General features: G+C 52.6%; 1 protein-coding gene across 1 annotated transcript in view; it reads left to right on the top strand.

The window, feature by feature from the left end:
* Myom3 (myomesin 3) overlaps positions 1-22,285 on the top strand; it is a 48,166-nt gene extending 25,881 nt beyond the window's left edge. The window contains exons 19-36 of the mRNA XM_021631519.2: positions 1,227-1,405; positions 4,186-4,300; positions 5,393-5,549; positions 6,090-6,199; positions 6,575-6,619; positions 7,545-7,681; positions 10,565-10,709; positions 10,844-10,903; positions 11,200-11,267; positions 12,210-12,320; positions 14,469-14,556; positions 15,175-15,213; positions 15,463-15,571; positions 16,809-16,972; positions 17,789-17,825; positions 17,985-18,007; positions 19,352-19,407; positions 21,072-22,285. Coding sequence (XP_021487194.1) covers positions 1,227-1,405; positions 4,186-4,300; positions 5,393-5,549; positions 6,090-6,199; positions 6,575-6,619; positions 7,545-7,681; positions 10,565-10,709; positions 10,844-10,903; positions 11,200-11,267; positions 12,210-12,320; positions 14,469-14,556; positions 15,175-15,213; positions 15,463-15,571; positions 16,809-16,972; positions 17,789-17,825; positions 17,985-18,007; positions 19,352-19,407; positions 21,072-21,335 — 1,907 coding nt within the window. The 3' untranslated portion in view covers positions 21,336-22,285. The remainder of the gene's footprint in view (positions 1-1,226; positions 1,406-4,185; positions 4,301-5,392; positions 5,550-6,089; positions 6,200-6,574; positions 6,620-7,544; positions 7,682-10,564; positions 10,710-10,843; positions 10,904-11,199; positions 11,268-12,209; positions 12,321-14,468; positions 14,557-15,174; positions 15,214-15,462; positions 15,572-16,808; positions 16,973-17,788; positions 17,826-17,984; positions 18,008-19,351; positions 19,408-21,071) is intronic.
* Positions 22,286-26,861: the final 4,576 nt, after the last annotated feature.

Below are 26,861 nucleotides of genomic sequence, written 5' to 3'. Positions count from 1 at the left end.
ACCATTAGCCTAGATGCCACTGCCTGCCCTGGGCATCCTGCCCTGGGCATCCCGCCCTGCTCTGTTGGTCCAGACCCCACATTCTGCACAAGCTGACCCTGTCAACCCTGACACAGACTATGGTAAGCCAGCCCAAGGGGATCCCTAACCAGACCACCGCTGTCCCCCCACCTTCTGACACCATCTGAACTCTTTCTGACTAGATAGACCCAAGGCCGCACTTGTCAGACCAGTTAGTTCCCGGCTCACCCAGGCCTTTCAACTCCCCGTCCACAAACCCAGGCCTAGACAAACGGGACAGTCGGCCACCCTGAACACTGTTCCTGGAACCTTACTGCCTCTCTCACCAATGAGCGTCCTAGGAAGAAACAGTCTCTGCCACATCACCCTGTTTGTCTTAATTCTGAGTTCCACACCGAACCTTCCCCAGGTGCTGGCAATGGCAGCATCCTGCCAGCCTGTGGGATGCCCTGGGTTTTACAAGCTGGGGCGCAAATGCAAGCAGCCAACATCCACCGGGTATTTGCTGTGTGGGTGTGTTTTCTATGTTACTCTCTACAGCTCCGTATAATAAGAACCACTGTTGCCTCACTTTAGAGGTAAGGAGACAGAAACACAGAGTTAAAAACTCCCCTCCCCCGCCCAGAGTCCCCATCACTGAGAAGGGTAGCGCTGGGATGTGATCCTGGCAGTCTGGCTCCGTAGCTCATAACCTCAGCCTCCATCCTTGACATAGAAGTGGCAAAAGTCTGGGAGGGTTCCATGCTGTCTCAGATGGGGGTGGGGAGCAGGACGAGGTGGCGCATGCCTTTAATCCCAGCCCTCAGGGAGGCAGAGGCAGGAGGATCCGATCGCTATGAGTTCAAGGCCAGCTTGGTCTACAAAGTGAGTCCAGGACAGCCAAGGCTACACAGAGAAACCCTGTCTTAAAAAAAAAAAAAGACAGATAGGGCTGGGGAGGAGGTAATGCTGAGCATATTTCAAACAGTTAACCCAGCTTCAGGTCCAAGGTCAAGTGTTGTGCAACCAAGGCTGGCCAGGTCCCACTATCGCCAAGAGAGGCGCTTCCAATGATGACTGACCGTCTGCCCAGCTTACACACCGACTGCTCAGCTCGCTGCCCACCTATCTGGCTAAAAAGCAGTGTAGACGGACAGTTGGCTAACGGCTGCCTGGCTGAACAACCCCATATCTCTGCCTATGATGAAACCTGTTTCACCCCACAGGCCCCCCGTATGATGTGAGGGTGTCTGAGGTACAGGCCACTTCCCTGATGCTGCAGTGGGAGCCGCCACTGTATATAGGAGCCGGGCCGGTCACAGGCTACTGCGTCAGCTTCCAGGAGAAAGGTTCCGAGGAGTGGAAACCGGTCACCCCGGATGCCACCTCGGGCACCCACCTCAGGGTGAGTTCCTGCCCCCGTGTCCTCCCTGTCACTGCATTCGGCACAAGCACACAGCAAGCTACACAGTTCTCATCGAGCACCTCTTTACTTCATAGCAGCAGAGGGAGATTTGCTTGCCCAGGGTCACATGGCGGTAGGTCTGGCACGTGTGCAGAGACGCAAGGACAGTGGTGCGCACTCTTTATAACGGCAGAAGGTAGAGCTCCTGTCCTCGCTGCTATACTGCTTCCGACTGCTTCCAACCAACATATTGTTTCTCTTATCATCAAAAAAAACAACGAGGGGGCTAGAGAGATCGCTTGGCACTTAAGAACGCTGGCTCGGCTCTTCCAGAGGACCCAGGTTGAATTCCAGGCACCCACACAGCAGCTCTCAACTGTCTAACTCCAGTTCCAGGGCATCTGACGCCTCTTCTGCCTCCATGGGCACCAGGCATACACAGATACACATACAGGCAAAACCTGTGTGCAGTGGCCATGATTAATTATGCTGTTTGCTAGTTAGGCTCAGGGGAAGGAGGTGATGGGAGACTTTTAGATAGAATAGGAAAGATTCAGTAACAACAAGATTCAGTAACAACAAGAGGAATCAGAAGCAGTAAATGTCGACCAGACTATGTTAGGTCAAATCTACATTCACACAAACTTGATTTCCCTGAGGAAATATTAAACTGGGGTTGTCAAAAAGAGTGATACTAAGCTGGGTGTGGCAGCAAATACCTGTAATCCCAGAACTTTTGAGATGGAACTGGAGGATGGAGAGTTCAAGGTCAGCCAGGACTACATAGCAAGTTTGAGACTGGCTTGGGCTACATGAACCCCTACAACAAAAATAAAATCACCACTCTAGATGGTGGTGGTGCCTGAATTGATCTCAGCACATGGGAGGCAGAGGCAGGTGGGTCTCTATGAGTTCCAATCCAGCCTGGTCTACAGAGTGAGTTCCGGGACAGCCAGGACTACACAGAAAAAAACCCTGTCATGACAAAACCTAGATAGATAGATAGATAGATAGATAGATAGATAGATAGATAGATAGAATCACAGTAAAAAGAACAGTTAATGAGGCATTAATAAAGTTAACATTAGTTAATTGTACCTTCTGGCTCTGCAGAGCTAATTGACTGGAAAACAACTGTAATAAAGAACACCAAGAAAACAAGACCCTCGTGAACACATAAAGACACACAGGGAGGGGCTGGAGAGATGGCTCAGAGGTTCAGAGCACTGTCTGCTCTTCCAGAGGTCCTGAGTTCAATTCCCAGCAACCACATGGTGGCTCACAACCATCCATAATTAGATATGGTGCCCTCTTCTGGCGTGCAGACACAACATTGTATACATAATAAATACATAAATATTTAAAAAAAAAGACACACAGGGGAAGTCTTTTATACCAACAAATGTTCCTACCGCACAGCGGCTTTGAAGCTGAAATGTTTAGATGATATCAGGTCTTTTAGACACAGGAGTGTAGATATAAGGTGAGACCAATAAATGGGTAGACATTTGGCATTCTCTGACTCAGTCTCCCCACGGAACAGTCAGCCGACGCACGGTGGATGGCCTCCTTGCCCTTTGGTGTGCGTTGGTCCAGGCCAGGGCAGACAGCCTCAGGAACTTGGCACTGGCTTCCACCTTGGGATGCTTGGCTGCCACTCAGCTATTCACGAACCACTTCTTGACATACTCAGCGCCAGATCTGGACCGGGTCCCAGGCATTTTAAGCTAAACATGCCCTGGGCATTGGTGTCGGGTGACACCGTTCTGTGATAAACGCTACAATGGAGAGGGATCGGAGGGACTCTGGGAGGTCAAGGGAGGTCAAGGAGCCGCTTCCTGGAATCCTTGCATAGGCCACAGCTGAATGAGGAAGCCTGAGCTGGAGTGTGTTAGACCAGGAGAGAAGTGGGACTGGTGTGCTCTAGGCAGAGACCTCAGCAAGGGCAAAGGCCAGGGACTCTGTGAGCTGCAGAGTGAGGGTCACTAACACAGGAGTAAGAGGGCAGAGGTTGAGATACATTGGAAGGCTGTAGGTCAAAAACATCAGAACCTGAAACTGACCCTGAAGACCAATGGAAGACTTAGGCATAGTCAGATGGGCAGAGGTAAACACAGACTGGGGTTTCCATCAGGGCATGGTGGACACAGAAGCCTGTAATTCCACCCACCCAGCAGGCTGAGGCAGGAAGGTAAAAAGTTTGGGGCCTGCCTGGGCTACAGAGCCAGCTCAAGGCCAGCCTGGGCAACGTATTAAAACAAAATATTAGTGCTGAGGGTACAGCTCAGGTGTACACTGCTGCCCAGGATGCAAGGCCCTGGATTTGACCCTCAGCACCACGGAAGCCAGGCATGGAGGTGCAGGCCTGCAATCTCGGAGCCCGGGAGGCAGAGGCAGAGGCAGAAGGAGCAGGTTACTCTTGACTGCATGTCTAGCCCACCTGAGACTGTTTCCAAAAATTTATTACGCAATTAATTTTGAGACAGGGTCTCACTGTGTAACTGTGGATGGCCTGGAACTTGTATGTAGACCAGGCTAGCCTCAAACTCAGAATCTGTGCCTCTGTACTGGGACTAAAGGCATGTATGCACCACATCCAGGTAATTGGGCTCTTTTGTTTGTTTGTTTGTTTGTTTGTTTGTTTGTTTGTTTTTGCTGTTAAGAATGTACCTCAGTGGCAGAGTATTTGGTTAGGTGCATGATGGCCTGGGCTCAATCCCCAGCCAGCGTCTGCAAGCGCGCTCCTTTCCTGTCCTCAGGCTTTGCTCTCCTGCCCTCAGGTATCTGACTTACAGCCAGGAAAGCAATACATGTTCAGGGTCCAGGCCATGAACTCAGCTGGTCTGGGACAACCATCGGTGCCCACTGACCCCGTGCTCCTGGAGGACAAGCCAGGTAGGGTGACCCAGGGAGGGCCAGGCTGCACTGAGGGTCTGTGGTCTGGGTGCAGGAGGAGCTCGGGGGGGGGGGGGGGGTATGGGAGACGCCTGAAGACCACTGGGCTCTAGCCCACCCACCTGCCATTCTCCCTACCCTCCACCATCTCGGCCCTCCCGCTAGCTTGTCTCACCCACACACATGCCTCTTCCACAGGCTGAGAGGAGGTCCTCCTCCGTGCTTTCTGTGAACTTACGTGACTCCATCTCAGCCACTCCATGTGGCTTCGCCTCTATTGGGCTCACAGGGTCTATGAGCTATCCATGTTAGAGTTGCTCCTAGGTCCCCTCCACAGTAGAACTCACTTTCAGTGCAAAACAATTCAACCGCCAAGGCCCACAGGTAGCAGAGGGCAGAATCGTCCTCACGGCTAACTATAAAGCACGTTCACTTTCTAATCTATTAAGTATTTAAGCAACAGATACTTGGTGAGGTCCACATTGCACGGAGGACACAGCTGTGGATGTGGAAGCAGATCCCTGCTGTTGTGATGGGGGAGGTGGGGGGAGGAGTGGACAGTGGGCAAAGGCAAGCTAGTCCAAAAGGAAGTCTTAGCAGAGCCAGGAGTGAGGCCGAGATGCAGCTCAGTGGTGGGGAAGGCTTGCCTACATCTGGGTTTTGTCATGGCACTGTAGAGAGGAAAAGAAAGAAAATAATTTTTACAGACAAGAAATTTTAGAGAAAGGAGCCAGGTGTGACGATCTAAATCTATAACCGTAGAACTCCAGAGGCCACGGTTGTAGAATCATGGATAGCCTGGACTACACAGTGAATTCAAGGCCAGCCTCGACTAATGTAGCAAAACTTTATGGACGTTAGTTATGTCAAGAGGGGCAGGGAGAAAAAGGAGGAAGGGGGAGGAAAAAGAGGATGTAGGGGAGGAAGAAGAAAAGTCAGTCAAGAAGGACATCTCAGAGGAGGTGACCTCTGAGTCGAGGATTATGAAAGGCCTTGGAGGCCCCAAAAAGTCTGAGGCTCTAATCCGTGGAGCGACGTGACCAGAGTTATAACGTAGAAATCCCTGCTGTCCCTTCCTGGATCTCACCGCAGACGCCCAGGAGATTGAAGTTGGCGTGGACGACGAAGGCCAAATCTACTTGGCTTTCGAAGCCCCTGAAGCCCCCGACTTCCCTGAGTTTCAGTGGTCCAAGGATTACAAGGGCCCGCCTGACCCGCAGAGGGTGCAGGTGGAGGATGAAATTAACAAGTGAGTGGGTGGGGCGAGGGGTGGGGGTGGGGCCAGGGGTGGGGCGGGGCAGCACCTAGGGGTGACAGAACTAGTAGGGAGACACACATGTTGGCCTGGGCTGCCCCATCTGCCATGGGTGTGCTGGCTGCCAGCTCAGAGAGAAGCAGGGGAGGGTGCCGTTAGGGTCAGAAAGGAAGGCTTTCTTTGGGGATTTTTTTTTTTTTGGTTAGGAGCCAATGAATGCCGCTGCCTAAAATCCTCAGATAGTCCTCTGGCAACTCGCTTGCAGACCATGTGCCACACTCCAGTTCTAGAGCATTTTCTGGTCCACGTGGGACCTCAGGAGGGTGCAAGGGTACAGCTGTCCCTGCTGTCCCGTTTGGCCAGGACCTGGGACAGGGCACAGGCCCACCAGAGCGGAGATTCCCCAGCTCCTGCCCCTCAGCTCCGGGTGCCGGCTTGTCCTCCTCCCCCACCCCCTCCCCACACACCTCTTCCACAGGCTGGGAGGGGGTCTTGTGTATACAACCCCCAGAATCAGCTCCCTCTCTTGGCCAGGTCCAAGGTCATCCTGAAAGCACCTGACCTTCCGGACGTGGGTGTCTACTCGGTGGTGGTCACCGACGCTGATGAAGACACCTCCGCAAGCCACATGCTGACAGAGGAAGGTAACGGCCTCACTCACCGACAGCCCCTCAGGGAAACAGATACCCAGAGTCCGAGCCCCCCTCCCTCGGGGCCCATAGACACCAAGGGATGCTGAAGTTCAGCCTGCCCAGAGCTGGGCAGTAATGTGCTCACACTGCAGAACCTGGCACGCCCGAGGCGCTTCTCTGAGCAGGTGGGGAGCATATGTGGCCAAGAGCATCTCCCCGGTGCCTCAGGACCAAAACCCACCATGCCTGCCACCAGCTCTGTGGAGCGTGTGAGCTCAAGTTCATGGCAATGTGGCACTCTCTCGGGACATGCTGAGGCATGGAGGCCCTGGGACAGCTGTGCTGGACCCTGTGACCTAACGTTGCGTGTTTTCTTCCTTGCCCCAGAGCTGAACAAGCTGAAGAAGTTGAGTCATGAGATCAGAAACCCAGGTAAACACTGAGGTGTGGCGTCCTGTGGTTTCTAAGGGTCCGGGAACACGTGCTGAGCGGAGCTGAGTCAGTCAGAGAGCGAGACTGGAAGTAGAGATGGCAGGACAGAGACCAGAAGTGTGTTGGAGGGAAAGGACAGCCAGCAGGGGGCCAGAGATGAGCAAAAGAGAGAAACAAGATGCCTCTTATAAGCATGAGCATCACGACCATCATCATCATCATCATCACTGTCAACACCATTGTCACTGCCACCATCACCACCACTGCCATCATCACCATTGCCACCATCATCACCATCCATCATCATTACCATTGTCACCACCATGACCATTACCACCACTAACGTCATAACCATTCATCATTATCATGATCATCACCATCATCATCATCACCACCGCTACCATTATCATCCTCACCACCACCATCACCAGGATCATCACCATCTTTACCAGCTCTTGAGACAGCTGGACATTAGCTGATCTAAACCCCCACTTCCCCACCTTGTCTCTGGATGATAAAATCCTTAAGCGCAGTCAAACACTGATCACATATTAGAATCACCCTGGGCACTTTTCCAAATCTCGTGCCCAGGCCATGCCCAGCCAACCAGCCAAGTCAGAAGGGGCAGGGTGAAGCCCAGACTCCAGTGTTTGGGGTCCCCTGAAGAGAAAAACTCAGTCCATTCTACAGAGAGCCCGAAGGCCTCCAGCCAGACCCAGCCCCTTCAGGCCCTGCAAGTTTCCCCTTAGTCACTGCCAAGGGTGGGGTGGGCTGAGTGGAGCAGGGTGGGCGGGGCTGGGTGGGAAATGGGGGGGGTGGCCTGGACAAGGTCTCGGGGCAGGGCTGGGTGGTGCTGGGAGGGTGGGCACAGGGGGTCAGTGCTGAGAGGAGAGGGCTCCCACCCACACCGCTGCTGTATCTCCAGTCATCAAGCTGATCTCGGGCTGGAACGTGGACATCCTGGAGCAGGGCGAGGTGCGGCTGTGGCTGGAGGTGGAGAAGCTGTCACCAGCCGCAGAATTGCACCTCATCTTCAACGAGAAGGAGATCTTCAGCTCACCGGTAAAGGCGGCCACAGTCCCTGGGAGGGCGGTCCTGCCCCAGGCCTTCACCTGTGAGCTGGTGCTAGGGGCCAGCTGTCATCTTAGAAACAGTTGTCACTCTGGCCGTCCCAGCAGTGGGGGATGCGGATGAGGACTCCTGGCTTTCAGTATAGGGGGTGGGAGGAGTGCGGGGGTGCTAAGGACGTTTCCACAAAGCCCTTTTCACACCCGCTGCCGCTTTCAATGTCCTTCCCAGCATCCCTAAGACAGAAAGCCAATGTTGGGGCTGACAATCTTTCTGAGCTTAAACCTCTGCTTTAGGTATAATCGTAAAGCACTTTCTTGCAGGGTTAACAGATACCAGGAAAGAGTGTTTCTTCCTCCGCCGCTTTACCCACGCTTGTCCATTTTCCTGTTCTGCTCCTTTGCTTTTCTCCCCTCTCATTGCAAATCAGGACAAGGGGCTGGGGCAGCAGGTTGGTGGGTGCATTTGGCATCTACATGCCAAGACGCGCAGGGTTTTGTTTTAAATGAGACTTATGTAAGAGTAATGCATTGTTTTCGCCTTAATGCAGAGGGAAGTAAATTACTTTGTTAGAACGGGCTCCTGACATTCTATTGTTTTTACCTGAAAGCGTATCTATTTCAGCCCTGTGACATTGTCATCATTTGTGAACCTCATCTCCTGATGGATTAGGACTGGCTGTGCAACTCAGTGATGGAGGCCATGCCCAGCACAGGCTAGACCCCGAGTTAGAACTGAAGAAAGCAGAAAGGGAGGAAAGGAGAGAAGGAAGGAAGGAAGGAAGGAAGGAAGGAAGGAAGGAAGAGAGGAAAGGAAAAAAGGAGGGAGGGAGGAAGGAAGGAAAAAGGGAGGGAGGAGGAAATATATCTTCCAGAGAAAGGGGTGATGGTTTGGGTCAGAATAAATATCAGACAGACGCTGGGAATGCACGACCAGGCCCTGGAGGTGCCGGGTCCCCCTCTCTGCCTCCCTCTCTGTCTGCATAGCAGGGCAGGATTTCTGGGAGCAAAAGGAACAGTCCAGGAAGTTTACTTGAAAGCCGTGTGTGAAGAGTACGCACTGAGCTTCCGCACGTTATCAGAGGAACTGTGAAGAGAGCACGGGTTCCCAACCTGTAGGCGGAGACCCCTTTAGAGGTCCAGTAACCCCTTCACAGGGGTCGCCTAAGACCGTTGGAAAACACAGTAGCAAAATTACAGTTGTCAAATAACTATAAAAGTATAAAATAATTTTATGGCCAGGGGTCACCACAACATGAAGAACTGGATTAAAGGGTCGCAGCATCAGGAGGGTTGAGAACCACTCACTGGTCTGGAGGCCTCGGTGTACAATGTTTGGGTCCCTTACAGAAAAATACAAGCAGGTCCTTCCCTCGATCGGACTTGCAAATAGAACCAGGAGTAGTCAGGACCTAAGTGCAGAGAATAAAACTTTTAAGCTGTTAGTGCTCTGAGAAATGTAAATGAATGACTGGGCATGGCAGCATGTGCCTTTAATCCCAGCACTTGGGAGACAGAGGCAGGAGGATCTCCAAGAGTTCGAGGCCAGCCTGGTCTACAGAGTGAGTTCCAAGACTACACAGAGAAACCCTGTCTCAAAAAAGAAAGAAAGAAAGAAAGAAAGAAAGAAAGAAAGAAAGAAAGAAAGAAAGAAAGAAAGAAAGAAAGAAAGGGAAAGGAAAGGAAAGGAAGAAAGAAAGAAAGAAAGAAAGAAAGAAAGAAAGAAAGAAAGAAAGAAAGAAAGAAAGAAAGAAAGAAAGAAAGAACTGTAAATGAGTGCATATTAAACTGTAAGAGGAATGCTGGGTAGTGCTAGCCTGTAATCTCATCACTTAGGAGGTGGAAGGATCAGAAAGTCAAGGTCATCCTCAGCTACAGGGCAAGTTTGAGGCTAGCCTAGGGTACATGAAACCCTGCTTCAAAAAAAATATGAGGGCCCTGGGGGCTGGATGGATTGCTCGGTGGTTAGGAGCACTGGCCGTGCTTGCAAAGGGAGCCCAGGTTCCCCTGCACCCACGTGGCAGCTCACACCCGTCCGTAACTCCAGTTCTAGAGGGTCAGATGCCCTCTTCTGGCCTCCACGGGCACTGCATGCGCATGGCACACGGACATGCAGACACCCAAACACGTAAGATTAAGATAAATGTATTAAATGAAAACCTGGGGGTGGAGAGAGATGGCCCAGTGAGTAGTGGCACCTGCCACCAAGCCTGATGGCATCGATTCAGAACCCCCAGGGTCCACACAGTGGAAGGAGAGCACAGAACTGACCTCCGCACGTGTGCTGTGGCCTGTGCATTCTCTTCAACACACACACACACACACACACACACACACAATTAAAATGCATTTTTTTTATTTTTTAAATAACCCATCTGTGCTGTAAAGCCTTGCTTATTTGTTTGTTTGTTTGTTTGTTCATTGGTGTTTTGCTTGCGTATTTATCCGTGCGAGGGTGTCAGGTCCCCTGGAACCAGAGTTACACAGCTGTGAGCTCCCACATGGGCTCTGGAAATTGAACCCAGGTCCTGTGGAAGAGCAGCCAGTGCTCTCAACCACTAAACCATCTCTCCAGCCCTAAAACATAGTAATTTTTAATTTAAATTGCAAAAGAAGTCGAAAATGACCAACAATGTGACCCGGTACGGGTACATAACTTATAATTAAATTATAATTAATTCAAGCACGGGATGCTGGGGATTCCCAGTCTGTTCAAGCAGGAAAAGGCTACCAGGGACCCCCACCTCAGTCCTGGAGGTTGACAGTTCTGCACAGAGCACCCCAATCCTGACCATATCCTGAGGTGTGCCCCCAGCAGAGTTCCCAGAACAGGAACAGCCCCCCCAAAAAACAACGACTCGGGGATTTGTCCCGCCAGAACCGCAAGATCAACTTTGACCGCGAGAAGGGCCTGGTAGAGGTTATCATCCAGCAACTGTCGGAAGATGACAAGGGGTCGTACACCGCCCAGCTCCAAGATGGCAAAGCCAAGAACCAGATCACGCTCGCCCTGGTGGATGACGGTCAGCCTGGCCCGGCTCCTCCCTGAAGCCCACGCCCCGCCACACTGAACCTTCCCCGTGCGCCCTCCCGCAGCCCTCGGCTCGCGGCTCGCGGCTCTCTCCACTCACGCCGCTTCCTCCCGATGTGTTCACAGATTTCGACAAGCTCCTCAGGAAAGCGGACGCGAAGAGGAGGGACTGGAAGAGAAAGCAAGGTGAGCGCCATGGATCCCTGCTGGAAAACGCCAACCCAGCCAGGGAGATTCACCATGATCTCTCTGGTCAAGTCCTGGCCTGGTGACAGAACAAAACTTCATGTTCCCGGCCCGAGAGCCAGTGCCTCCTTAAAATTCCCTTCTTTTCAGGAGACCCCAGGCCCCTCGCTTCACCTCAAGCCTTGCCCTGGTCTTAGAGACCCGGGTCTTTGTCAGTCTCCCGCCTAGATGGGTTTTCCTGCCTGGCCACGAGGTGGCGCCCTGGCTCAGCCTAAAGCTCTCTCATCCCCCTGCAGGTCCCTATTTCCAGGAGCCTTTGAAATGGAAGGTGACAGAGGACTGCAAAGTGCTCCTGACGTGCAAGGCAAGTCTCCACCCCACTCTGCCGTCAGCCCAGTGAGGCACACCTGGACTTGTCCCCAGGCCTGGCTCCCATCCCTGTCCACTCCCTGGGAATTCTATCTCCTGTGCTTGGCCTGCAAAGTTGCCCCTCGGGGAAAGAGTGCACGCACGCACGCACGCACGCACGCACGGTAGCTCTCCCAGTAGCTCCCCGGGCCTCGGAGGGTCTGCGCGCTGGTGCCGGCTCCCTGCGTGGAAGGCGCTGCCTGTGCTGACTCTAACTCTTGCCAGACACTGCCCTGTGCACCGAGGTGGCGTTCATTTCACCTGCCTCACCGTCACCCCTGCCGCACTACGCCACCGCAGAGACAGGAAAACAAGTAGGGGAATAACCGAGGACTCAAAGGTTGCAGCAGGCCAGGTCCCAACCACGGCACCCTGACTCCCAAACTCAGGCCCTTCCAGCTTCTTGCAGCTCCTTTGAGAACGCGTGTGAGGACGCCGCTCCCACCAGCCGCTCCCACACCCCCTTAGGAGAAAACCACCAGGGCTTTTCAGCAAGGTCCTGGGCATACGTAGTTCCCTTGGGCCTCCGTGGAACCCCACAGCACGAGGCAGAATTCCCGAAACAGCATGCCTCACGCTTGATCGGATGCTGAAGACATTCAGGAAATTAATTGTGGGGCAGGAGAGGCACCCTGGGGTGTTTATTTCCGGGAGAGCTTCCTGGAGGAAGAGAGATCTGATTTCCTTAAGAGGCCTAAGTATTTACAAGGAAAATGGAGCAGAAGTCGGGGGCGCAGAGGCCAGCAGATGAGACGTAGGGCGTAAGGAAGGGAGCAAGCAGCTGGCTTTCACGCACACGTCTCAATGGGCCCTATGGGAGGAGCCCTGTAAAAGAAAATGGGCTTTTATTTTACAATGGAAAGCCTGATGGAGGCCCCTCATGCTCTGCCCTCCTCAGGTCACCAACACCAAGAAGGAGACTCGATTCCAGTGGCTCTTCCAGAAGAAAGAGGCGCCCAGCGGGCAGTACAGCCCGCAGACTGGAGATGGACAGCTCTGCGTTGAGTCGGTAAGCGCAGCCGGGGCTCCGGGTTCACCCTGCCCAGCTGCCAACTGAATAGTGCCAAGAGCACTGGGCGGGGCCTAAGCAGAGCTGGTCACACCCGCCTGGAGAGCTGGCCCGGCCGTTCTGAGCCCTTGCTGCCCTTGCTGCAGACCCAAATCCGGTTCTTAGCATCCAGGCACCCGCCACAGCTGTCTGTAGCTCCAGTTCGCCCTCTTCTGGCCTCCGCGGGCATTACACCCACACGGTGCGCAAACGTACAAGCAAGCAGACACTCGATCCGTTCACATAAAAATTTTTAGTGAATAGTTTTTCAGGAGATACATGCTTGGACCTGGGAATATGTTGCAGCTGGTGGAGAGCTTGCTTAGCACGCGCAAAGTCCTGTGTTTGATCCCCAGCACCACCTCATAGACTAAGTGTGCAAGCTACATAAGGAGTTCGAGGCCAGCCTTGGCTACACGCATTAAAAAAAAAAAAAAAAAGCTAAAGCCAGGTGTAATAGTTCACTCCTGCAATCCCAGCACTCAGGAGTCAAAGCCAGGATGATCTCTTTGAATTCGAGGCCAGCCTGGTCTACAAAGACAGGCCCAGTATTAGTTGTTACTGATTTTTTTTTTCCTGTCTCAGGATCCAGGCCTGGTGTGCCAGTGTGGGCAACCTTGGCTAGTCACTGGCCCTCTCTGATCATAGTGTTCTCTGTGGGCTCCCTGCCCCAGTCTAGGGTTGAGGACAGGAACGACGTGTCCTCCCCAACCCCCACAGTGAGGCAGGCCCAGAGAAAAGCAGGCTTGGAGCTGGGTTCTTCCCTGGGTCCCTTCCCACAGCCGCAGAGGACTAAGGCAGGCTGGGAGAGAAACGCAAGGCCAGGAGCCTGCCTGCTACTGAGTTCCAGAGCCTCCCGTGGGAGCTGGGGACACTGGACAATCGATCATGGGTTCCTACCTAGGAAGGACGTGTTAGGTCCAGGGTCTTCCCCTCGCCATGATTGGGACAGTGCCATGTCAGCTTTTGCCACTGTTAATCAATCATGCTCTGCAAAAGGGAGTGTGGCATTCAGTGGGCATTTAATATTCATGGGGGCCAAACTTTCTGGCTTTCCTAGTGTTGATCCTTGGGTCCCCCAGTACTTGGGGCACATAGGCAGCAAGGGACATGAAAGCTGCTCCAAAGATGGGTAAACTGAGGCTCCAACAGATGAGACTCAAGGCCATGAGTAGGGTCAGAAATCACTCCCCACTGGGTGCAGCCATGTCTGTTCCACAAGGCCGAGGCATGCCTAGTCTTAGGTCCACCCTAGAGCCTGCTCTAGGGACTTTCGCTCTCTCTGGTGCCACCCCCAATATGACTGGGACTTTATGGCCTCCTGTAGGTAAAAAAGAAAAGGGGCTACAGAAGGTTTTTTAGGGAAAAACCTACCTCTACCTTGGCTCCTGCCCCAAAGTCACCACGTGGAGGTGGCGTGGGTGGGAGGGAACTTTGAGAAGCCCTGAAGGAGTTGCCTTTGATGGGATGTCACTTGTGACCTCTGCTTCTTGCCCCAAAAGCGCGGCCCTGGGCAGAGGCTGAGCTTAGATGCCTTGCACGTGAGACAGCCAAGCAAACACCTTCAAAAGTGCCACTGAGTTCTCATCTCAAGTGATTGCTCTTCAGATTTGATTGGAGGAAAGCACGCCTCCTTCCGGGGAGCCTCAGGGAGAGGGGCGTGTCAGAGTTCGTGTCTTATACAGACAAGCTCTGCCTAGGCTGAACATGATGAGCTGGGCTGGCCTCCAAGGAGCCACTTGGAAATCCAGAGGGAGTGTTCAGTATTTCTGCCCTCAGTATACAGACACAGACACACACCACACTCACAGACACACACACTCACACATACAGTCATTCACATAGACTCACACAATCACTCACACATTTGCTCACATGCGTACATACAAGCACATATGTACACCCACACAAGTGCCCTCACACACATACACTCGCTCACGCATACTCTCATTCACACCAACACACTCTCAGACACACATGCACACACTCCCTAGACCCACAAACTTAAGAGCTGACAGAGGCCACACGGGGCTGGGACCTGGGACCTCCTGACTTCCTCTCACCCCTCCTTCTGGAAACACTTGCACACACAGTCATCCTCTTCCGTAGTTTTCCAAAGAAGACCAGGGACTCTACAGAGCCGTGGTTTCTGATGACAGAGGGGAAGATGACACCATCCTGGACCTCACAGGTGAAGGTAGGAGCGAGTGATATCAGAGACGGGCCAGGAGGACTGTGGGAAGGTCACACGGGAGCGAGAGATTGTGGTATGGGTAGGGCCTAAGATTCATGGAATCTCCATGTCACTTGGGGAAACAGAAGCACAGAGAGGGTAAGCGGATTGCCCAAGGTTACATAGCTACCCACTTGCAGGGACCTAGTATGCGTGCTGCTATGGTATGACCTAGTTAATCTAGGCCTGAAGCCCCTCCTCCCACAGAGGGCCCTAGCTGTTCTTGAGGCTGGTTCACCCAGCTCGAAAGAAAATTACCAGATGGAGCAGGGTGGTGGTAGTACACCCCTAGACAGAGGCAGGCGAATCTCTGAGTTCAAGGTCAGCCTCCTCTACAGAGTTCTAGGACAGCCAGGGCTACACAGAGAGACCCTGTCTGGAAAAAAAAAAATTATCAGGTTCTAGGCTTATGCCTGATCCATCTATCACTAACCACCCAAGAACGCCTCCCGATCCCAAATCATTCTCCAGTCTCCTCTCTCAGAGGAGCTCTAAGCTCCCTCACCCACCTCCAAAGCCATTGCCTCCACCCCTGGATATCCCTAAGGGAACCCTGCAGCTGACCGTTCTGTCTCTCTCCAGCCCTGGACGCAGTTCTCAGTGAGCTGGGCAGGATCGGTGGTAAGTGAGCACGCCTGCCCTCCTCTTTGCCTTGGCCTGCTGCTAAGGAGCCTCCAAGGATTCCTCCAGCAGCTTCACTGTGGGGGTGGATCTAGCGTCTGCCCTTGGTGAAGGGGATGGAAAGCCCTGTCCCCACCCCCCACCCCCCAGTGTATGGTGCAGTATGGAGCTGCAGCAGGCAGGCTGGGCCCAAACCACACCATGCACAGGTCCTCAGGGGAGACTCACCTTTGACCTCTGCATCCTCAGCACTCTCTGCAACCCCGCTGAAAATCCAGGGCACTGAAGAGGGGATCCGGCTCTTCAGCAAAGTCAAATACTACAATGTGGAGTACATGAAGACCGCTTGGTTCCACAAGTAGGTCGGCCTTGCCCCAGCCTTGCAGGCTGGAAGGTCCCAGCCCCTGTGCCCTTAGGATTCTCCTCCTCCCGCTACCTCCTCCCATGCACAAGTTCCAGTCCCAAGGGATAAGCATAGGTGACGCTCTTACACAGATCCTGTCCTCAGGAATGAAGGGAATAAAAGAATTGTCCCCCAGGGAAAATGGGAATGCTGCTGGTAAGGCCATTTGTCAGAGGTCTCCATGACAACGGAAGGATATGGTGCCAAGCAGTGTCTGGAAACTGAGGGAGGAAAGGATGCAGGAATCAGGAAGAGCCAGTCATTTGAGGGATGGTGTGCTCGTGGGCCTCTGCAGCCTTGGCAAACCCAGGTAGCCCAGGATCAGTAGACAAGTCCAGGCAGAGAGAGCTGTGGGAAGGTCAGGACAGGAAATCAGGGGGGTTTCCACAGAGATTCAGCCAAGTCACCCCCAGGTAATTTGCAAATAGGGTCTCCCCTATGTCAAGAGCATGCCTCAGCCTTGTGGAGCAGACACGGCTGTACCCGTCTCATAGGGAAACCCAGACCGACTTGGGAAAAAAATCTGTTCAATCAGAGTGAGTGAGGAATGCAGAAAGCTTCAGGATGATGGGATTCCCTTTTCCGGACAGAATATCTGAGCCCTGAGACAAGCAGGGGTTAAGCCACAGAACACTAGGACTAGGTGTCTTCTTGGATGACATTTGAGTAGAGAAGGAAAAGAGATGAACCTTCGCTGGCTTCTAACGTTAGGAGAGAGTGACCGGGCAGAAACGCTGGGAGGGTTCAAGTGGGAATGAAGAGGTGGGGAGTGAGTACCAAGAGCGGGAGGTCAGTGCTTCAAGAATGCCCCAGTGTGCATGACAGATAGAGACCCAGCATTCGTAGGCAGTTGATCTGTCATGGGAAAGAAGGAGGGGAGGGAGGGACAGAGCAAGGAAGGAAAAAAGGAAGGAAGGAGGGAAGGGAGGGAGGGAAGGAGGGAAGGGAGGGAGGGAGGAAGGAAAGGAGAGAGGGAGGGAGGGAAAGGAGCAATTGACTGCTGAATGGATGGATGACGGTCAGGTGGCGACTGAAACACGAAACAATGAATACATGAGTGGATCTACGGCAACCGTCTGGCGGGCGGTCACACTTCTCCCTCCCCCACCTAAAACCACACCCCACAGGAGGGGCTGTGGACAGGGAATCAGACCCACAGTCCACTCTAGCCCATCTCTGTCTTTGCCTTCAGAGACAAGCGCCTGGAGAGCGGGGACCGGGTAAGGGCGGGCACCACCCTGGATGAGATCTGGCTCCACATCCTGGACCCCAAGGACTCAGATAAGGGCAAATACACCCTGGAGATCACTGCCGGGAAGGAGGTCCGGCAGCTCTCAGCAGACCTGTCTGGCCAAGGTGAGCCGCCTTTCTGTCTGCCTTATCGGTCTAGACAATCCCATGGGGTCAAGCACCCCGAGGCACACATCTGCAGCCCACACCCTAAGACAGGGGGATCAGGAGTTCAAGGTCATCCTCAGCTACATAGTGAGTCTGAGACCAGCCCAGACCACCTGGAACCTCATCTCACGACGGTGGGGAGGGGTGGCAAGATGGCTCAGGGGTTAAAAGCGCTTGCTGCGTAAACAGGGTGCCCTGATTTCAAGCTCTAGAACCGGCATAGAAATGGAAGAAGAGAACCGACCAACAACCAAGTGAAGTTGTCCTTCCGGCCTTCACACCCATGCACAAAAATAACAAGTTAAAAACAAGAAAATATGTTAGAGGAACGTTCCGTGATGAGGGTGGCACCTCCCTGCAGTCTTAACACGGAGGAGGTGGAGGCAGGAGGGTAGCAGGTTCAGAGTGAGCTCATCCTTGGCTATACGGTGGGAACTTGTCTCCAAAAGATAAAGAAGAGGGTGGAGGGGTGGCTCACAGGTTAAGAGCCCTGTCTGCTCTTCCAGAGGTCAATTCCCAGCAACCACATGGTGGCTCACCACCATCTATGATGAGATCTGGTGCCCTCTTCTGGCACGCAGGTGTAAATGCAGATAGAGCACTCATCTACATAGAAAAAAAAAGAGACAGAAAAATGAGACCCCCTGAGGTGTGTTGGGAGGCTCTCTCTTCCTCCAAACCTGAACCTGCCCTGGGAGGCTCCTGGAAAGGGGAGGGAAACTGGAACTGGAGACAGCCTCCCCTCAGCCCTGTCATGCCTTCTTTGTCCTGCAGCTTTTGACGATGCCCTGGCAGAGCACCAGAGACTGAAGTAAGTTTCCCCACACTCTCCTTGTGAATCATGGGCCCCTTGGGGGTAGAGCAACTGTTTATAGACCCCTACTGGGAGCCCTAGCCAGCTCCTCCCTCCTCATCTCACACAGTGAGAGAAGACACACGCGACCACCATGTACCCCTTTCTGTCTTTCAGGGCCTTGGCCGTCATTGAGAAGAGTGAGTCCCCGGTGGTCTCGTTCCTCATGTTCCTGAGTCTGGATTGGCTTCTCTAGAACCCCAGCCTCCTGGAAGACTGCTCAGTCTCCCCCAACAGGCCCTGGGGACAGCTGGGAGCTGGGTGTGGAAAGAGAGATGGATGAGGAACCTCAGGCTGAAGTCAGTTGTACAGGCCTGGTGTGGGTCTGGCGCCAGGCAGGCACACGCAACACTTGGTGGGAACCCGGAAGCCTGGGCCAGCCTTTCCAAGTGGCCATAGGAAGGGGGTGGCCTGGAAGCTGAGGCTTGTGGAGATGGGGGCGTGATGGTGGGTCTAACCCAGAATCAGCCCCAGGTACGGGGAATGTGGCACGGCTCCTGAGATACCCGGAAAGCCAGCACTAATCCATGTTCAGATCTGCCCCACTTGCAAGCCCCCTACCCAGCCGACTGGAAGCAGTGCCCAGTGACAATAGAGCCTTCAGTGAAGGACAGCCACAGCCTTACCTGCCTGACAAGGGAGGGGCCTAGCTTCAGGGGCCCTGCAGGACCACCAACAGAGATGTTGATGCCTGTCCCTGCTTTGCTCCTACGGACCCCACGTGGGACATGAAGGGCAGGCATTGGACACGTAACTGCAGTCCTGACAATCCACGGTTCCAAGTGACCTTGCAATGTCAGCTGACCTTGGGGAAAGGGGGGACAGCACAGCCAGAAGCCAGAAAGTTGAACTTGGCCACATGTGTCTGCTGGGACTTGAGAAACTGGAGTTAGTGAGAGAACTGGGTCCACCTCCCTCCGCTGTGGAAAGCTCCTGCAAATTCCTGCCCATGACCATGTCCGACCCTGGGGACTTCCCGCTCTGATCCAGGGTCCTTCTCCCTTACACTGGACAGCAGTCATCTGCAGCAGGCTTTATGCATAACTGGACCCATGCTCCAGGTCTCCCGAGGCCTCCAATGCAATACGGGGAACACATTTGACTCCCTAATTTGTAATTTATAGCCACACTGCCTTCCTGTGGCCGCCAGAGCCAGGGTGTCTCAAAAGATGCCTCCTTCCCTGGTCCCTTCTTGGTTCTTCCCCTCCATTGGTCAGAGACAAAGTTTCTTGGGTAGAATCATTAATTCCAGTTCAGAGCAGTTTCACTCACCTTCTTTCTTCTGAGGACAGACACTGGGTACCGCTAATCATAGTGACCTCAACTCCATGGCGGAAACAGCTCACATATCATGTCATGGGAGCATGGGACCTGATGTTGAGGAAGGGACTGGACAGAAGCTTTCCTCCACTCTGAGGAAAGCTCCCGAGCGGGAGGGCAGCCGGCAGGAACTTCACCATTCACGTCATTTCTTTCCATTCCAGATCGGGCTAAAGTGGTGAGGGGCCTGCCAGACGTGGCCACCATCATGGAAGATAAGGTACCATCCCTCCCCGCCCACAGCCAGCCGTCCCACGCTTGCGTTCCCTCAAGGGTCCCTTCCGGGTCACAATATAGTGGAGTGCTAAGGATTCAAGAGCCAAAGGCGACAGGCTGGCCAGAGGCTGCAGCTGCCACCGCTGGCCCAGGGCTTGCTGTCAGACCCCTGTGCCCAACCCAGCTCGATCCCATCTTTAGATGGCCTTGGTGGCGAGCCTGCCACCTGTGACTCTGGCTTCCACAAGAGTTTAACTAGGTGACCCCTAAAAGCTGCAGCGTTCTGCTGTTTGCTTTGTGCTGGCTACCTACGTTCGTATGTGTCTCCGTTGATTTTGCCCCTGAGGCAACCACTGGAAATAGGGTATTGCTTCTAGTCCCACCTGACAGCGGAGGAAGCAGAGACCTAGAGTGGGTAAGGAACAGGTGAAGGTCACACAAGGACAGAGCTGAGGTTTGTATCCTAGTGTCCCGTTCCAGAGCCTGTGAGAGTCAGCATTTGCTGTGTGCTGCCCTAGACCTCGCTCAAGAACTTCCCAGCCGGGCACGGTGGTGCACTCCTGTAATCCCAGCCCACAGCGAGGCAGAGGCAGGCGGATCTCTGTGCCTGGTCTACAAAGCAGGTCCAGGACAGCCAGGGCTACACAGAGAAACCCTGTCTCGAAAAACTAAGGAACAAACAAACAAAAGAACTTCCTCACTCAGTTCACAAGCCTGTGTGTCTAAGCAGGGGCTGAGGTGGTTGAGCAGTTAGGAGGACCCAGGTTCAATTCCCAGCACCCACATGGTGGCTCACAAGCATATGTAACTCCAGTTTAAGGGGATCCAGTGCCCTTTTCTGATTCCTGAGGACACTGAACATATATACATACATACATGCAGACAAACATATACACTTCTATTTTTATTTTGGTTTTCTTGAGACAGGGTTTCTCTGTGTAGCCTTGGCTGCCCTGAAACTCACTCTGTAGATCAGGCTGGCCTCGAACTCAGAGATCCCGCCTGCCTCTGCCTCCTGAGTGCTGGGATTAGAGGCGTGTGCCACCACTGCCTGGCATCACACACAAATTGTTTAAAAATTATAATCTTGCTTGTGTGGTGATGCCACAGCAACCTTGATCCTCCCAAAGGCAAAAACGCAAGGTGCAGGTCATTCGGGGTAGGCCTTTGCTAGAGGATGTCCGAAATTCTACCTAGTAGCCCTGGCTGTAAGAGTCGAGGGTTGGAGAAGGCGGGGTTAAAATAAAATGTGTCTCCTTTTATGGGTTGCAGCAGAACACACGGATGAGCTGGGGCGGGGCTCAGCTGGTAGAGTGCCTGCCTAGCACCCACAAAGCCCCACGTTCAAACCCCAGTACCGCATTAACTGCTGCTGTGCCTGTATCCCCTGCTTAGGATGTGGGGACAGGAAGACAGGATTTTAAGGTCATCCTCAGCTACCAAGCCAGTTCAAGGCAGTCTAGGATACAGGAGACCTTGTTTGTAAAACACACTCAAAAATATACACATGCACACACACACACACACACACACACACACACACACACACACACACTTTGTTCCAGGCAGCTGTCTGGACTAGGAGCTCTCCATGTGCATAAAGATGAATGGCTAGTTCAGGTTACAAGGAAATAAAATGGTTCTCTTCCCTCCCGTCCATCAAAACAGACCCTGTGCCTGACCTGCGTCATCTCAGGAGACCCGTCCCCTGAAATCTCTTGGCTCAAGAACGACCAGCCTGTCTCCTTCCTTGACCGATACCACATGGAGGTGAAGGGTACTGAAGTCACCATCACCATTGACAGGGTCACCAGCGAAGACAGCGGGCGCTATGGAGTCTTCGTCAAAAACAAGTATGGCTCAGAAACCGGCCAGGTCACCATCAGCGTGTTCAAACACGGGGAGGAGCCGAAGGAGCTGAAGAAGATGTAATGAGAGTGTTCGGAGGCGGCCTGAGATCCACCCTGCACGGGCCAGCAGGCCAGCCATGGGGTCACAAGGTAGCACGGGCTATGGGGGTAGGACAGAGGAAGGGACAGGGACGTGACAGAGGACTCCAGGATGTGGGGTGAGCACTGGCCTCTGAAATCGGAAGCTGGGGTACAGGACTCAGCTTCCACTAAAGCTCTCCACAAGCCTTGCCTTTCTCACCCAGCAGCTGGGCATTCCTAGCCACTCTATCGACCTAGGTCAGCGGGGGACGGTTGGCAAAGCTCAGAGTTGGTTGTCACACTGGAGGTATTTACTGGCATTGAGTAGGTTAAGGCCACAGATGCCGGCAAGCACCATGTCTCCTGTGGCATAGAGTAGATCCTCTTTTAGGATAGGATTGTCACCACTCTCTATGGGAGTCATTCATTAGAGGAATAGCACGCACAAGGCTGGGGGTGGCCCCGGAACTGGAGTGGAGTGCAGGGGACCCCAGGGCAAGGCAGGAGATCATAAAGCTCACCAAAGGGGAAAAAGTTAAGTATCTTTGTTGACCAGAGGAAGTGGGCAACGGCCAATCTGAGTGGGGGACACGGGCTTTAAATCTCCCGTCCACACTGGGTAGGACAGAGTTAGGCCCTGAGAGCTGAATCCAGTTTGGCTGTGGAGATGGGAGAAGGACACTTCAGGAGCAGACGTGATGGAAAGGAAGGACAGAAGGGAGTCTGCCTAGGTGACGTGGGATGCCAGGCCTGCAGTTGATGACCTTCAGGGCTTCTCCCAACATGGAGTCTGTGTGGCCTGTGACAGGCCCTTCGGCTGGCCTTGCTCGGTGGATCTCAGTACAGGACGTTTCTCTGCCTTCTGGTTTCCTCCATTGAAAACAAGATGTGGGAGGGGTTACAAAAATTTTAGCTGTTTGTTGTCAGCTCTTAGATGGTTTGGAAAGTATAAAGGAGGAAATAAAGCCTCTGTATTCTCATCATCAACCGGCTGCCTGTGGCTTCTGAAATGACCTTGGAACTGAGGGACAAAACGAAGCAGTCTTCAGCCTGACAGCTTGGTCGCCCAGCGGAGGAAGGCGGGTTCCTGCAGCCCGCAGCGGCTTCTGTTCTGGGCTCTGTGTGCCTCAGTATACACACATCCCCTGCCACACAATAATAGATAGAGAGGAAGACAGACAGACAGACAGACACACAGACAGAAAACAAGATCAAAAGCAGTTTCCAGGGCTTTCCAGCTGACACTAGATGTTCATTTTATTTCCACAACTCTGTTCTCGATTGCTTTTCCTGTGCCATGAAAATGTGATGTAGAGAAAAAGCTCCCTCCTGGCACACCCCCCTCTTCATAGACTGGAAATCTCGAAGACTTGACTCTTTGCTGCCTTCCTGTGTCTATGAAAAAATAGACCGTTTCAGTGACCTTGAAAAGCCTGTTAGCCATAATAGAAATTTTCTACGTTTCACATAGAAGCGTAGTGTGAGCGCCCCCTGTTGACAAGGTTTGTGTTTGCACTCTACGGAGCCAATATGGGAGAGCTTATCCTGGGGAAAATGGGCCTGTCCATCACCAGTTTGGGGACAGATGCTGCCTTAGAGTCTCTGTAGTGCATTAAGGGGGTTCTTTTTAATCTCTGACATGATAATTCTGGTATCCTGGGCTTCCCTGAGCCTGGCTCTGGTGTCTGTTCTGTCTCTAAGGTGTGGTCTGCCTTTTAGCCTGCCTCTGTGTTTTACTGTGGAAAGACAGGACAGACATACAAGGTCAAAATAACTTCCATAAATAATAAACAACTTTTAAAGGGAAGGTGTAAAGTGTGGGGGAGGAGAAATATGACCTGTGTGTAACTGGGTCTTAAGCTTTGGGGAAAAGGCAGTCTCGTGTAGCCCAGGCTGGCCTTAGCCGGCTATGTAGCCAAGGATGATCTTGAACTCCTGATCCTCCCTCATCACACATACCCAGGTTAGGAAGTGACAGGGCCTGAAGTCCATTCAGGACTTCGTGTATGCTAAATAAGCCCTTTGCCAGCTGAGCCGCAGCTCTGGCCCGAGAGAACCTGTCCCTAAGCTCCACTCACACCCCTCAGGCTTTTCTCAAAACTATCCCTCAGCTGATTAGGACCTGGCAAGATGGTGGTTTAAGGACTAGTATGCCCTAGTGGGTCCTAATGTATTAAAAACTGGTTAATTTTTCCTCCTCCTGTTGGAGTCGGGGGTGGGGGATTTTTCTCAGCTCTTCACTGTGAGGACAATCTGGCTCCTACAGGTAAACTCCCAGAGGGCTGGCTCCCTTCGAGTTCTCCCCTGGACCAGGTGGACCAAGTCTCTAGTGAGTCATCAGTTGAAGCGTGTGCCCAGACCCCAGCATGGCTCCTGAGTCCCGTGAGGTCCCCGTGTTCACCTGTCTGTCTCTCCACCACTACGGATAGCAAAATGCCCTGTAACCTCAACTTCTCTGACAGATGGGCCTAAGAGAGAGGTCTGTTACTTGTTAGAATGGAGTGACAACTTTTAGCCTTATAGACTGAACAGCAAACCCAAACCACTCCCCGCCACCACCACCCTGTCACCCCTCACCCCATCCCACTCTCCCGTGAAGGCTGGAGAACTGCCTAAGGCTCTTTTCTGGTTGTTGCGACCCTGACAAAAGCAACTTAGAGGAGAAAAGGTTCATTGTATGTACCTCACATCTCCGGAGAATAGTCCATTCTCGCAGGGAAGGCACGCTGGCTGGTCACGCCACACCTGCAGTCAGGAACAGGGAGGGATGTATGGATGTGTGAGCCAGGGCTCAGCAGGACCCCGCCTAGGGAACTGGTGCCACCCACAGTGGGCGGATCTTCCCGGCTCAGAGAATCCCTTACAGACATTCTTGCAGGCCCATCTTCCGGGTCATTTTAGAGGTCATCAACACTAGCCATCACAGGGCCCCCAGGACCTCGCACTGCCACCCTGACCTCTCTCTCTTAGTCCTGAAGAGATCTGCGGGACCGCAGGGACAGGACCCAGGGAGGGGAGAGCCCCTCTGAAGGACATGAGCCAACAGCGTCCCTCAGGTCCTTTCTGTCTCCAGCTTCTGTAGTCACTGTCCCTGGGGTAAGTGGCCCTTGCATGCCATGGTCCCATGAAGCCAGTCTGCCCCATGTCACCTCATTCATATCTAGCAGCTTGGAAGCCTGGCCTTCCCCATTCTCTCTTCCCAACTTGCTCCAGGAGCCCCTGACTCCTGCCTGCTCCCTCCTAGCACCTTGCTCTACGGATTCCCATCAGCCTCTCCTACTGTTCTTTGTCTGACTTCTCCTGGGAATAGCTCAGTTCACCCTGTGTGGGGCCCAGTAAAATAAGAAACCTTGGGTCTTAAATGACCGAACCCGTCAGCAATACACAGCAAAGAATTCCCCAGGACATAGATCTCCCAACATGTTAGTCTTCCCAAAGGCCCAGGCTGGATGGGCAGGTTGGAGGAAACACAGGCCCGCCGGTAGGGTCCCCTCAGACACTCTTTTTTTTTTTTTTTCCACAATAGCTATGTCACCTTTCACAGAATAAACAGCCTGCAATTCTTGGCCCAAGGCATCTAAAGCATTTGACAGGAAGAATACAGGTACAGGAGACTGACAGGAAGCAGGCCTGTGTAACAATTAGCATAAGCCACTGCAGAGGCCTCAGGAGAGTACCTCCAATACCCAACTTCCCCCACCCAGACTTTTAAAAATTCCAAGTAGCTTTAAGCAACGTTAGTGACATTTTCACACCAAAAATTGTTTCTAGAGCGACGTTCCTCAGATGTCTCCCGCCAGGGGAAGCCAGGTGTTCGATTTTCAGCGTGTGAGAAAACCTAACAGCGGAAGTCGGAAGCAAAGGAAGGCCTTGGGTACCCAGCTAAACAAGTTACATAGCCAGTAAGGAATTTGCCCTGCCTCCCTGAGCCTCCCAGAAACCCACCAGCCCCCAAGGGGCCTTTTCCAATGACACATCCTGTGCTAGCCAACCTACAGAAAAAGAAACTCAAAGCCGTGTCATTCCCAAAGAGGACTGTCCATGAGAAAAGGAGCCTTTTTTGGCTTTTGCTTTCAGTGATCTGATGTTTCTTGAAGTAGAAGGAGAGAAATGAGAAAGATGGTAAGATAGTGATATTTCTTGGTGGGATGTGGTGACTCACATCAGTAATCCCAGCACCAAGGAGGCTGAGGCAGGAGGATTGCTTTGTAAGGACAATGTGAGCTACATAGTGAGTCCCAAGCCAGGTTACAGAGAACAGACCCTGTCTCAAAAAGTATATATATCTACTTTTTGTATATATATATATATATATATATATATATATATATACACACGTGTGTGTGTGTGTATGTGTGTAAAATAGTGATTTTTTTTTTGGGGGGGGAGCAGGGTTTCACTGTGTAACCCTGGATATCTTGGAACTTGCTCTGTAGACCAGGCTGATCTTGAACTCAGAGATCTGCCTGCCTCTGCCTCCGGAGTGCTGGGACTAAAGGCTTGCACCACCACTATTCCACATAGTTCTGATTCTTTTTGTTGTTGTTGTTTATTTTATTATGTGCCTGCATGAACACATGAACGCCGTAAGAGGCACCAGATTTCATTATAGACCATTGTAAGCCATCATGTGGTTGCCGGGAATTGAACTCAGGACCTCTGGAAGAGCAAGCAGTGCTCTTAACCTCTGAGCCATCCCTCCAGCCCCCTAGTTCTGATTCTTAAAGCCTGATAATGGGAAGGTAGAATTTGACTTTTTTTTTTTTTTTCATAGTGAACTTAAGGAATACCCAGGGGGAAAGGAACCTTCAGCAGGCTTTTCATCTGGCGTCACATTACTTATATCAAGCAATTATTTTCAGGCAATGCTTTTCAACCTTCCTAATGCTGTGACCCTTAATCCAGTTCCTTCTGTTGTGGCGACTGCCAAGCATACAGTTATTTTATTACACTTTGTAACTGTAATTCTGCTACTGTTACAAGTCATAAGGTAAATATCTGATGTGCAGGAGATCTGATCTGCGACCCCCATAGGGGTGTCGGCCCATGGCTGAGAACCACTGGTCTGGGGTCTTGCATTTGGGCCGGCGAGTGCAGGCTCCCTCTCTTGTGCCTTACAGAGCCTGTTGTTTCCCAGTTGTTGTAGCCGTAACTAACAAATGCTCTACCAGAAACACTTCTCTGGCCACCGAGGTGGCTCTGACAGTCCAGGGGCTTGCCAAGCACCCCCAAGAGTGGCTTCTCCTGAACAAGCAGCAGACAATCCTTTCAGCTGATGTGCCTCCTGGCATCCGTCACAGTTGGGTCATCGCTGGAAATGGAAGCGGGAAGCATAGCCACATGCCAAGGCTATGAAAAAGTCTGTGGGCACTCACCTACCTTCGTGGAGGGCTGCCTCTGTTTGAAACAGCCTGAATCCTCTCATCTTAACTGGGTTTTACTTATTTTACACTTTACTTATATGCTGTGTGTGTGTGTGTGTGTGTGTGTGTGTGTATGTTCCAGTGAGGGTGCAGAGGGCCAGAGG

The sequence above is a fragment of the Meriones unguiculatus genome, chromosome 3 (genome assembly GCF_030254825.1).
Source record: "Meriones unguiculatus strain TT.TT164.6M chromosome 3, Bangor_MerUng_6.1, whole genome shotgun sequence".
In the NCBI taxonomy this organism is placed as follows: Eukaryota; Metazoa; Chordata; class Mammalia; order Rodentia; family Muridae; genus Meriones; species Meriones unguiculatus.
This window is presented reverse-complemented; position numbering and strand designations above follow the sequence as displayed.